Source organism: Eleutherodactylus coqui, chromosome 1 (assembly GCF_035609145.1).
Source record: "Eleutherodactylus coqui strain aEleCoq1 chromosome 1, aEleCoq1.hap1, whole genome shotgun sequence".
Classification (NCBI taxonomy): Eukaryota; Metazoa; Chordata; class Amphibia; order Anura; family Eleutherodactylidae; genus Eleutherodactylus; species Eleutherodactylus coqui.
In genome coordinates, this window is record NC_089837.1 from 200577583 (window position 1) to 200590388 (window position 12806).

At 44.1% G+C, this 12806-nt stretch overlaps 1 protein-coding gene across 2 annotated transcripts in view; it reads left to right on the top strand.

Annotated features, from left to right (window-relative positions):
- PDE10A (phosphodiesterase 10A) overlaps positions 1–12806 on the top strand; it is a 403589-nt gene that overhangs the window by 314871 nt on the left and 75912 nt on the right. For both annotated transcript variants that reach the window (XM_066605416.1, XM_066605417.1), the window contains 2 exons: positions 2103–2226; positions 2347–2396. In XM_066605416.1, coding sequence (XP_066461513.1) covers positions 2103–2226; positions 2347–2396 — 174 coding nt within the window. The remainder of the gene's footprint in view (positions 1–2102; positions 2227–2346; positions 2397–12806) is intronic.

A 12806-nucleotide genomic window follows, 5' to 3' on the forward strand; every position in this document is an offset into this window, starting at 1 on the left:
GGGCCTGGCACAGGTCATTTCTGTCAAAGTGTAATTTTTGTCTAAGTGGCTTGGCAATTCGACAGTGAAGTAGACAGGCACACTAGATAAGCTAATTAAAGGCTATGTATACCTTTTTGTGGGGGCATTTTTATCTCTTTCACTTAGGCTGCCTGCACACGGCAGAGCCGGATTCTGCATGCCGGAGCCCGCAGTGGAATCCGACCCTGACAGCAGCGGCATTCGCGTGTACCTGTCATTTCTCTTCATCTGTACTGTGGATGGCTCCGGTGGCTCGCCGTCGGACATGCGCAGTACAGATTATTTTTTTCACATTTTTATTTCGGTGTGATCAGGGTCTGAATACGCTGCAGGATTTCATGGGCATTCAGGGACTGCAGTGGAATAAGAAGTTCGAATTAAAGGGGCACTTAATCTGATTTCATTAGCTGAGCGGAGGGTGGGAACTGGGTGTTGGATTGAGATGAGGGAGGCAATGTAGAGAGCTTTATGGATGAAGCTAAGGTAAAGTCCCCTGGTGCAAGCACAGAGTCATGACTGGCTGTTTGTGCGGAGTGGTTTGCCATTGCAAACTCACTCACAACCTGAAGGTCGCAGGTTCAACCAAGTGGGGATTGAACCTGCACTTAGGACTGCATTTCTGCTGCCCTAATGCTCTGCGTCACACAAGGCTCTATGCATGAAGGTATTGAATTCTATATTTGACAGGCAGCCAGTGCAGTGACTAGCACGGGGCAGAGGCATCCGAGTAGCGGCTGGACAGGAAGATGAACCTGGCTGCCACATTCAGGATGGATTGGAGGGGGGAGAGTCTGGCGCAGGGGAGGCCAATCAGCAGCGAGTTGATCTATTTTAAAATCCTTGTCGCCCAAACACAAGGCACTCTTGCTGGAGCTGCTTAGGAAGCTTAAAGGGGTTGTCCCGCGGCAGCAAGTGGGTCTATACACTTCTGTATGGCCATATTAATGCACTTTGTAATGTACATTGTGCATTAATTATGAGCCATACAGAAGTTATAAAAAGTTTTTTACTTACCTGCTCCGTTGCTAGCGTCCTCGTTCCCATGGAGCCGACTAATTTTCGCCCTCCGATGGCCAAATTAGCCGCGCTTGCGCAGTCCGGGTCTTCTGCTCTCTTCAATGGAGCCGCTGGTGCAGAATGCCGGCTCCGTGTAGCTCCGCCCCGTCACGTGCCGATTCCAGCCAATCAGGAGGCTGGAATCGGCAATGGACCGCACAGAAGAGCTGCGGTCCACGGAGGGAGCAGACCCCGGCGGCCATCTTCAGCAGGTAAGTATGAAGACGCCGGACCGCCGGGATTCAGGTAAGCGCTGAGCGGTTTGTTTGTTTAACCCCTGCATCGGGGTTGTCTCGCGCCGAACGGGGGGGGGGGGGGGGGGGGGTTAAAAAAAAAAACCCGTTTCGGCGCGGGACAACCCCTTTAAGTATTTAGAGAAACTGGAAGTGAAGAGAACACAAGGGAAAATTACATTTATTATGGTAGGAGTCATCCATAAGAGGATAGACAGCAAGTAATGGCTTCTTTTAAGCTCCGATATTGGATGTGTATATGGTACATGGTGGGGTGATACTTAAGACAGGTGGCGGAGGAGAGATTCAGGGTGGGTTGTACTTTTGAACTGTATATTGGTGTACTAATGTATGGATGTATTGTTATATGCATAATAAAAACATTTAACAAAACTAGTGGAAAACCGCGAGTGGAAAACCGCTGTGGATTTCTGCTCCTAGACCGGGAAAGGTGATTTTACATAGCATATCTATGGGCAGTATTTGCTGTGGGATCTGGAGGCAAGCGCCCGCTCCAGATCCTGCAGTGCAAATACGCCCTTGTGCATTCGGCCTAAGTCAATAGCAGACTGATCAGATGTATGTTTTGCTTGCAGAAACTGTACATTCAAATACTGTGCCAATTTTCTGTAAAACTTAATGTTATGGTTTTTGGCCGATGGCTCACCTTAGGAGAAATAAGCAGCACAACCTTGAAAACCGGTCAGCAAATCGATCATCCTTTGAGTTGATTAACTTGCAGCACTTTCTGTATGTAAACACTTTGTAACAGTGTTTCTTCTCTCTCTTCAGCAGTATCAGGATACGAATATGCAAGGAGTTGTGTATGAATTAAACAGTTACATGGAACAGCGGCTAGATGCAGGCGGAGACAACAAATTACTTCTCTATGAATTAAGTGATATTATCAAAACAGGTAAGAGGAAAGCCGAATAAAATGATATTGGTTTACACAATAATACTAGTACAAACTATCGAGCATTTATTCTTCATCCGGACATCGCATTATAACTTGTCTCTCTCTTTCACTTAACAGCAACAAAAGCTGATGGATTTGCACTGTATTTCCTTGGAGAATGCAATAATGTAAGTTTTCTTCTGTGTCATATGTACGTATTTTACTAATCTAGTTAGTTTATATGTATTGTCACTTACTATTGAGTCAATTTAGATTGTGAGCCATAATGTATGTCTTTGGCGTGCGAGAGGAAGCCCATGCAAACACTGAGAACATACAAACTCTTTGTACATGTTGAGTTTAGTTGGATTTAATCCCAGGACTTCAGGGTGTATGTATATAATATATATGGTTGTAGGCGCAAAAAATAAAATGGCAACAGAATTAATCCTTTCCAATCCACTGTCTGAACAGCTTCGATATCGGAAGACGTCCGGCAGGGTATTCATACTGTATATTACTGGCCGCTCTGCTGTCAAAGGCCACTCCAGCATGTCCAATACCGCAGTACTGGCTCTAGCCAGCAGATGGCGCCATTGTATAATGGCAGAAGGAGAAAGTCCCTTAGGAAACCCTGTAGTCATGATGTAGTCATTGAATATGACCCTCTCAAGTCGTAGAAAAAAAATTATATATATCTATCTATATCCAAGTGATGTGTTATCTAGCTGGGGAGACTGCAAGGAAATGTGATGCATTGACATGTGTATGCAGTCAGTAACGGTGGCCTAACCAGAGGGGGTATTCCTTCCCTGTGTGTAGTAGCATGGTAGAGTTTCTCATCTTCTAAATAATTAGTCCAGAGGACGAATACTTACAGGGGTTGTCCTGTGTCCCTCTCTTCTGTCACTGCGGGCTTGCTGTATCCACCCACAGTGACGTCAGATTGAATGATGTGCAGTGCCGCTCCATTAATTTCAGTGTGGCTGAAGTAGCACAATCTCCTTCTCATTGTAGGAGTGCAATGAGAAGGAGGAGGAACACACAAACAGTGTTCCCATGAGCTATGGGGGGGGGGGGGGGGGGGAGGAAATGAAATTCCTCTATCTTTGGGAGGGTCTTGTTACTACAGTATACACAATTTAGCAAAAATGTCATTACTTTATTCTATGGGTCCATACAGTTGCTATCATACTAAAATTTCTATATTTTGTTGCTGTACTACTTTTAAAACATAAAATATCTTTGGATTAAAATGTAATTATTTTCTGCCGCCATCTTCTGAGAGCCATAATTTACCCTATATACTCAGTATTAGCCGACCCGAGTATAAGCCGAGTCAAAACGTTTTACCACAAAAAAATTGTAAAACTTATTGACGCGAGTATAAGCCTAGCTATACTCGAGTATATACGAAGTTAAAAAAAATGCAATACTCACCTCCCAGCCAGCGTCTATTTCCCTGGTGGTGAGGCAGGCTGCTTGAGAATTCTCCCCGCTGTCATCTCCCTGCTCGGCTTTGAATTCCCCCGCCTTCAGCAAGTAAGCGCTGTGATTGGATCGAGCGCCAGCCAATCACAGCTGGCTCGATAAACTAATCACAGCCGTTCAGTGATGTCATTCACTGAATGGCTGTGAATGATCGAGTGCCGGCTGTGATTGGCTGGCGCTCGATCCAATCACAGCGCTTAGTTAAAAATTCTATTTTTTTTCTGACAATGTTCACCGTGCGGGGTAAGTAAAGCATGACTTTTATGGATGCAGCGATCCCAAATCTGCATTTGGGCTTTATTATTTAGATTCTTTTATTATACATTTGGCTTTTTTTTTTTTTTAACTTCGATTACTTTTCATTTTTTTTAATAGTTCAAAAAAATCATTTTTAAACTGATTTTTACATTTACAAGAATTCTGACACCCACCTATCAACTTTTTTGTGCAGGAATAAGCACTAAGCAGCCACCCCCCTCAATATAAGGAGGGTTTGTGAGTGGCTGCTCATCAGTACCCTTTACATGTTACTTGCTCCTCCATTTAGCAGCTTGGCTGTCTACATGTTGAAGGATAAGTGGTGTACATACCGGTATTAGTGTATCTTGACGCCACCAGCAAGTGCTGGTGGAGTCCAGATTGACAGGGAGTGACGCCCCTTGTATCTGATTGGCAGGCCAGCTCTAAAACTTCTAGGTCCTGGAAGGGCACTAGACAGGTGCTTACAAGGCAGACAGCGTCCCCCGCTGCATGCCTTGCTGGAAGGGCGTTACGGAGGTAGAAGGCGGAACACCCCTTCACTGTATTGTCGGAGCGCGGCCTTCAAGGTTATATTCCCGCGGCCCACAAGCAGACCTTCTACACTTGACCCTATCGGGAGCTGGGGGTGGGAGAGGGGCATTCCCCCTTTTAAACCCCTAGCTTCCAGTGGCGTCAAGATACACGAACGCCGTATATACCTGCCCTCTTGTATCAGTAGTTTGTATATCAGTAAGGATATGGCCGCTTTCTGTGATTTATTATTTTTTTCTCTTTTCTTGCAGTATGATGTATTACATCATACAACAATCTGACAGGCAATCTACCAAGCCACACCACAGGCATAGCTCGATAGACAATTTTCAATGGCAGCCATGTGGGCTTGCAGAAGGCATCCTGTGATCTCATCACTGGGGATCGCTAGAGACTGCCGAACATCAATCAGGGCATTTAAATGTTGCTGTCAGAATTGATAGCGGCATTTAAGGGGTTAACGGCTCCCATCAGTGGCAGTGCTGATCAAAGCTGTTGAAGGCAGGTGTCGGCTGTAAGGAAGACCCTGCATCCGTATTGTATGGCTCATGATCAACCCTCGATCTCCCTTTACAAATCCTAAAACTCCAAGACGTAAATGTACGTCATGGAGCATTAAGGGGTTAACAGTTCGCATAAAATTCTGTGAAACGGGTTGGCCTGTACTTTCCATGGTTCTTAAGCCACATCTAATGAGCCATAGGAATATCAACCATGCAAGAGATTGAAAGATGAAAGCTACCTTTTTAAGAAATCTTTTCAGTCTTATTAACCCTTTTAACCAATCAGTTTGAGGGTGATAGGCTGATGCACTGGCATAACTACAGGGGATGCAGTAGCACCCGGGCCCAGGAGCCTTAGGGGGCCCTTAAGGCCTCTCTTCTCCATATAGAGAGCCCAGTACTATAAATAAAGCATTATAGTTGGGGCCCTGTTAAAGGTTTTGCATTGGGGCCCAGTAGCTTTAAAGGGGTTGTCTCGCGGCAGCAAGTGGGGTTATACACTTCTGTATGGCCATATTAATGCACTTTGTAATGTACATCGTGCATTAAATATGAGCCATACAGAAGTTATTCACTTACCTGCTCCGTTGCTAGCGTCCCCGTCGCCATGGCTCCGTCTAATTTCGCTGGCTTCTTGCTTTTTTAGACGCGCTTGCGCTGTGCGGTCTTCTGCCTGGTGAATGGGGCCGCTCGTGCCGGAGAGCTGGTCACCGCGTCGTCATCGTAGCTCCGCCCCGTCACGTGTGCCAATTCCAGCCAATCAGGAGGCTGGAATCGGCAATGGAACACACAGAGCCCATGGTGCACCATGGGAGAAGACCCGCGGTGCACCATGGGAGAAAACCGCAGTGCATCCCTGGGAAAGGACCGGCGGCCATCTTAGGAAGAAGATTTTTTAAAACTTCATATTTCGTCGGATCGGTGAGTAGCAAGCGGCTTAAAAACCGCTTTAAATTGCTATTTTATGCCAGGGGGGTGACAGGGGGAATGGGGTAATTTAAAATTTTGATGTTTGCCGCGAGACAACCCCTTTAAGTTACGCCTCTGGACTGATGTACATGGCTATGAAACTGTTTACAAAGTTCCTTCATTGCATTAGATGTGAAATGGGGAAGGGGTCCTTGGCCTGTGAGCAATTTCTGGAATACCAACTTGACTAAATACTGTTATGGTTTAAATGTTGCTTTATTGTGACAGAAGGGTGTAGTAATCAAGCAAGTGATCAGTTCTCAACATGAAGTATCGTCTTTAGACAAGTTGGTGGATCCTTGTGACCGCAACTGGTTTGGTGCTAAACACACTGAAATGTAGAATTTAAGAGATACCCTAGTTTTCACCCTTGCCCCAAAAAGAAGGTTAGCCTTTGCTGCAGAGAGATCCCCAGGTCTCAGTCCCCAGAATGGCCACTAGTTGGTAGGTGGACGCAACAGTCACAACAGGTGAAGACTGGACTGCAAAGTAGACAGCACCGGAAACATGGATACAGCAGAGATGGATATCAGCATATTATAATGGCAAGTTTATTTAGACAGCAGCATTTCAGCTGACAACGTGAGCCTGTTTTTGATCCAAAACGTTGTTGGGTTTATTGCCTGCCTAAATAAACTTGCTGATAATCGTCCCGTGTAAATGCCCTTATCACTCATTCATTGAAACGAATGAAAATGAGCGATAAACATCTTGTGTTAATACAAAAAAAATCGATTACTTTTCATTCACCTCTCGTTATCGGGGACTTTCAGCCAGCATAAAAAACCATCGCTGGATCGCGGGCTTGATGTTCAGTGTAAACTCTCCTCGCTCAGAGCTTCACATAAAAGGTGAAGCGCTGTGCAGGAAGCCTGCGATCAAGCGGTGATCTCTGCCTGTCTAAGTGCTGTGCCAATGACCTTAGCAGTGATGTTACCGCTCGTGCAGTCATTTAGATGATTGTCAGCCTGTGTAAATGGAACATTACTGTATAGTATGGTCAGGAACGCTATCTTTTCTCCTTGGGGAGAGTACCTAGAAGGTGAGTGAAGAGACTTAAATGCCATTCATGCTCCTCTGGGTATTATGCAAATAAGGGAGATGGAAGAAAATTTTTGTGGTGCCACCTGTTGAAATGCAGCCTTCCTGTAAGTCAGTGTTAGCCTCTTTATACAAGCCTTGTAACAATGACTGGAAATTGAAAGCTAATCCAGAATCCATACACAGACAGCTGTTTCGGGGTGTTTGCCCCTCATCAGTGTGCTGTAGGTTTCTGGCTTGGCTAGCGAGAGGAGAGGCCTGTGACATGGGTCAGGAACTCTATCTTTTCTTGTTAGGGAGAGCACCTAGAAGCTGAGTGAGTGAGTAGACTTAGAAATCCATTCATGCTCCTCTGGGTAATATGCAAATAAGGGAGATAAAATAATAGTATAGTTGCAGGTATGTTGACATCCAACTCTTTTATCTGGAAACTGCATTGTGAACTGTGTGCTAATCCTCATGTTCTGAGTAATGGTAAACAGCGGAGTATTTATAGCAGAACTTGATTAACAGTGTTGCATTGCAAGACTCAGTACTAGAAAAAAAGTTTAACCATTGATTTGCTACAAGAACTATGTGTGGTCGTGTGCAATAGAGACAGAAAAACATCAAAGTAAAACAGACACAAATGCAGACTTAAAGACAGTCTGTTAACACCTTAATGACGGACTAATTTTTCAGTTTTTTTTCATCACCGCATTCCCAGAGCCTTAACTTCTTAATTTTTCCATTGACATAGCCATATGAGGGCCTGTTTCCTGCGAGACAACTTGTTTTAATGACATCATTTTGGGGTACATGGAATGTATTCTATCACTTTTAATCCTTTCTTTTTAGGGGATTTGCGGTAAAACATAAATTTCACCATTTGTTTTTTTGATTTATTTTGCATGCCAAATGCCGTAGAAATAAATGTGACAACGCTATTCTCTAGGTCAGTACAATATTGAAGATACAAAGTTCATACAGGTTTTTTGTGTTTGGTATTTTTCTACACTAGTCTTCATTTATCCAATTCTTGGGAACTTGATTGCTTTTTATTCCATTTATTCTAGGCAAGACTAGCAAAATCTGCAATTGTGGCATTTTTTGAAAAGTTATTTTTAATGGCATTAAGGCTGGGTTAACACGGGGCGGATTCCCGCCGGACATCTCGCGGTTTGACCGCAGCAAAAACCGCGAGATTTCCGCCGGGAGAAGTGCTGCGGAAAACCCCACGGCGGCTTTGAAGCGGCCCGGCCGCGCGCTCTTCTGCTGCGGACGGCGCTCCCATAGAGGAGAGCGCGGCCGCAGCGGAAAGAAAAAAGAATGGACATGCTGCGGTCGGCAAAGCCGCGCTGCAGCCACGGTTTCAGACGGATTAACCGCAGCAGATTTCTCAGAAATCTCGTCCACATGGCGGGCTAATCCCGAGATTAGCGGCCGCAGGCGGATTTCCGCGGCAAATCCGCCCTGTGTGAACCCAGCCTAACTGTGCAGTATAAACACGTTGACTTAATTCTGAAGGTCAGTATGATTATGTCAATGCCAAATTTCTATAGGTTTATTTTGTTTTTGGGAGCTTTTTCACACTTCTTAAAAATTGTTTTTTAGTGCTGCAGTCAGAAACCTAACATTCATTCTTTTTTTTTAAACTGTGCTGTGTGAGTGTTTTGGGGAGGTTTTTTTTGCAGAAGGAATTATAATTTTTAATGCTACCGTTTATTGATTCATATGATGTTTTAATCGCTTTCTATTCTGTTTTTCCTAAGGCGATATAAACAAAATTGACAATTTTCACCATGATTTTTTTTTTCATGGCTTGCACTGTGCAGATTAAATAATGTACTATACTAGCTGTTTTCTCTGTGTTACGATACCGGATTTGTGATCTGGTAAAGCTGGGGTTTTAGATGTTTATTTTTACTTTTTAAATATTTTTATTGTTTTTGTCCCACGAGAGGGACTTGAATATCATTATCTTTTAGCATTCTTGTAATATACTTCAGTATAGCAGTGTATTATAAAGCCTGTGAAGCCTATTAGCCACCATAGCTGACAGATCCAGAGGCCATATTCAAGCCTCCAAGTGCCGTAGAAACCCATTGGGGCCCCTCAATCACATCATAGGGTTCCGATAGGGGACAGAGAGAGCCCCCTCCCAGTCACCTTGACCACATCCTGTAAAGGGTTAAACAGCAAGGATCTGCGGATTCTCTGGTTGCAATAGTTTGAGGAAGTGCCAGGCTGTTATCCAGCAGGTAAGTACCTGCTTTCGCTAGCATGAGAGACATAATGTATATTGTGTAGCATAATTCATTATAACTAAAATGTGTTGGTGACAGAATAGTGACCTTTTGATGGGACCAACCAGATTCATCCCAGACTGAATTTCAGTGATAAGGACTATGAAGTGAGGCATAGATGCAGAACTATGACACTAGGGCCTGACCCACAATAAGCTTTAATATCACCATACAATTCAGACTTTCTATAGGTTAATTTATAAAGCTTTGTAATATACATACTTTCAGTAGTTTTCTATGTTTCCAAATAAGTGCTCACAATGTGTCCAGATTCAAAGCTTTTCTCTTGTAAGGTTCTCAAACAGCCAGGTGCTGCACTATCTATGACTTTTCTATCTATTGGATTTATTAAATCCTTTCCCATAGCCCTTAATGGGAAAGCAAGCCTATACTAGACTACCCATTTCTACTTTTTTATTTTCTCAGGATCAAATAAGTGTTGAGTCTTTCACTTGCTCACTTTAAAAGTTTGTCTTTTCTAAACTCTAGGATCAGGCATATATGTATATGTGACCCCCTTCAGCCTTGGTCTCTGACATTAGCTCTTCTAAGTTTCCAGCATCAACTGCATTAACTACATCAACTTTTGGAAAAACTTTAAATGGTTCATATCAGTTGCTGTGAACATCTCATGTGCACCATCTTTTACTACCGAATTGTTCTTTCATACTTTCCCAGAACAACATTGTGAGTTTAAAGGGGTTTTCCAGGACTCCATAAGGATAGGTCAACTATTTTAATTGTGGGGGTTTGCCGCCAGCAAACCTGATGGCACTGCGATCGCTGGCATCCCTGCTGCTGCAGCATGGCAGTCCGTGGGGGTGACTGTCAGTGCTGGTGCTGGGAGGGGAGAAGGGACAGCAGCTGCGACAGTGTCAGTAGCCGGGAGGGGAAAGGATGATGGTAGAGCTGCGAACATAGTTGCTGCAGGTTAGTACAGCGGGAGGCAGCTCAGCTCGGTGCAGCTGTGTATCCGGCAGCCAATCCGGAGCTGTGGGCGTTCACTCTAGCTCCGCCAGGCCAGCCCATGTCTCCACCCATAACTCTGGTGCAGACAAGATACACCAGTACCCTGGTAGGGTGGCTCCTTCAACAATCCTGTGCAAAAAAGATATAAAATTGAAATATGTAATCGTGAAATGGTTAGAAAAAATGTTACAAACTGCCAAATAATGAACATGACAAAATTTGTATTAATAAATTATATCTACATTAGAACATACCTTTATGACCTCTAGAAACCAGCTGGTGGGATGCTCCCTTCAATATAAGACCTTTCTTTTTTTATTCTCATTCATGACTATCACTATCTACGAACCTGGATACTTTGAATCTATACAGCATTCCAGATAGAACATGTTCACGCACAAAATGCCTCATAAACGCTGCAATTTTTTTTCTGCAATGTGTTGCAAATGATATACTGTGCCAGAAATCCATAGAATTTGACAATGGGGGTGAGGTGGTCACACCATTGTAATACACACTATAATACATTTAACTTTACCTGGCAGATATCAGAGTGTCTTTTAGCCCTAATTATATTTTCAGTCATTGTTATTTCATGTAATTGTTTTAATTGAAATGTTGCCACACAGGATGCAGAAATGACTGGAGATCCTACAGCGAAAGACACCCTGCAGGTTATAAGAAATTTCATTTCACATTTTTGGTCTACAGTGAAGGCAGATATAAGAAGCATTAGGTGTATCTCACTCACTTATGTTGCAACAGATTATTCTGTAGTCACAGCCCTCTCTTTATTGCAGCCTTTTAGCACCATCTAGTGAAGTACATTATGCATTTTATCATCAGTCTGAAATGAAGACACTTATGGGTATAGTGTCACAAGGAGCATACAACAACTGCAAGTGCAGCCTTAGTAATGCAGTGAAAAGGTAAAGTATAAACCAATGAGCCTTGAGGCCATAGGAAAATGGAAGTAATTAAATCCCAAACTGCAGTGTGAGATGGTGTTATGTGGCTAAGGCTCTGTTCACACCACATTTTTGCATTTCTTTTCTGCAGATTGGGGAAATCATTTAGTGGATGTATGTCATATATTGCATATGTCAGCTATTGAATACCAATAAACACAAAAATGTTTACAGTAGGAGTGTCTGTGTTTGTGTGTGTGTGTGTATACATGTATAATGTGTGTGTGTGTGTGTGTGTGTGTGTATGTATGTATGTATGTATGTATATATATATATATATATATATTAGTGTGTGTTTTTATTTTATTTTTACAGAATGCCCTTTTATTAGAAAGTGTAGTTGGCTATGCTTTCCTTTTCAATGAAAGATATGCGATGCACTTGCCACACATATGCCAAAGTTATATACTTTAGACGTTTGTCTGTCCCCTTAGACCTGTGGTGGCGAACCTATGGCACGAGTGCCAGATGCGGCACGCAGAGCCCTCCCTGCTGGCACGTGTTGCCGTCGGCCGCTCACCACGTTGGTGAATATCGGCAGGGGCTGTGGCTCCCGCGCCGGCATTCACTCAGCAATGATGCTATCTGCGCTGATCCCAGCGCACACTGGGACGTAAGTGTGCCCAAAATCATTGCCGATCAGCAGCGCCAAGCAGAGGAGCACGAGTAGGAAGGGGTAAGTATATGGATCTTAGGGGTGGGATGGGGGGCCGCTGTGGGGTGTCACTATTATACCAAGGGTCACTGTGGGGTGTCACTATTACACTGGGGGCCGCTATGGGGTGTCACTATTACACTGGGGGCCACTATGTTACTGGGGGCCGTTGTGGGGTGTCACTATTACCACTATGGGGTGGAGGGGGGTCGCTATTACTGCTAGGGAGGGTCACTATTATACTGGGGGCCGCTGTGGGATGTCACTATTACCGCTGGGGCCGCTGTGTGTGTGTGTGTGTGTGTGTCACTACTATGCAATGCAGATCTGCATGATATTCACAGTCCAATGCTGCCCAGTGGCCGGTACGTCCGCAGTAACGGATCCCAGCGCAAAACATCGCTCACAGACCAGACCTTCTAACATGTTTGAGTAAATACTTGTATTGTAAGTGAGGCTACCTACAAATGGGTGAGCGTGATATCAGGCCGAAAAATGTTATAACGCAGATGCGAGGCATTCTTCCAGCAAAAGCGCCTTCCATCACTTCTGGGAAGTAGCGATCCTCCTGGGCAGCTTTCAGGCGCGTTAGAGGATCGTCAGGTGTTTGCCATTGTTTTCAATGGGAACATCACATTCGTGTGCACATCCCACGCCGTGCAATGTGTTTTACTGTCCCATTGAAAACAATGGGCGATATGTTCCAAGGAACACAAAAAGATAGGACATGCAGAGATTTTCTTCCCTCACCACGATGCAGTGACGGAAAACATAGCTCATGTGTTTGGCTCCATTCAAAAGAACGGAGATCATATTCGCGCTAGTTTTATGAATCTCGCAACGTACCCAACTCGCGCGAGAGTCTTGGCCGTGTGAAACCGGCCTAAAGAAGCCTTTTTCTTACCTTGTCTAAAGGGTGTTTCCC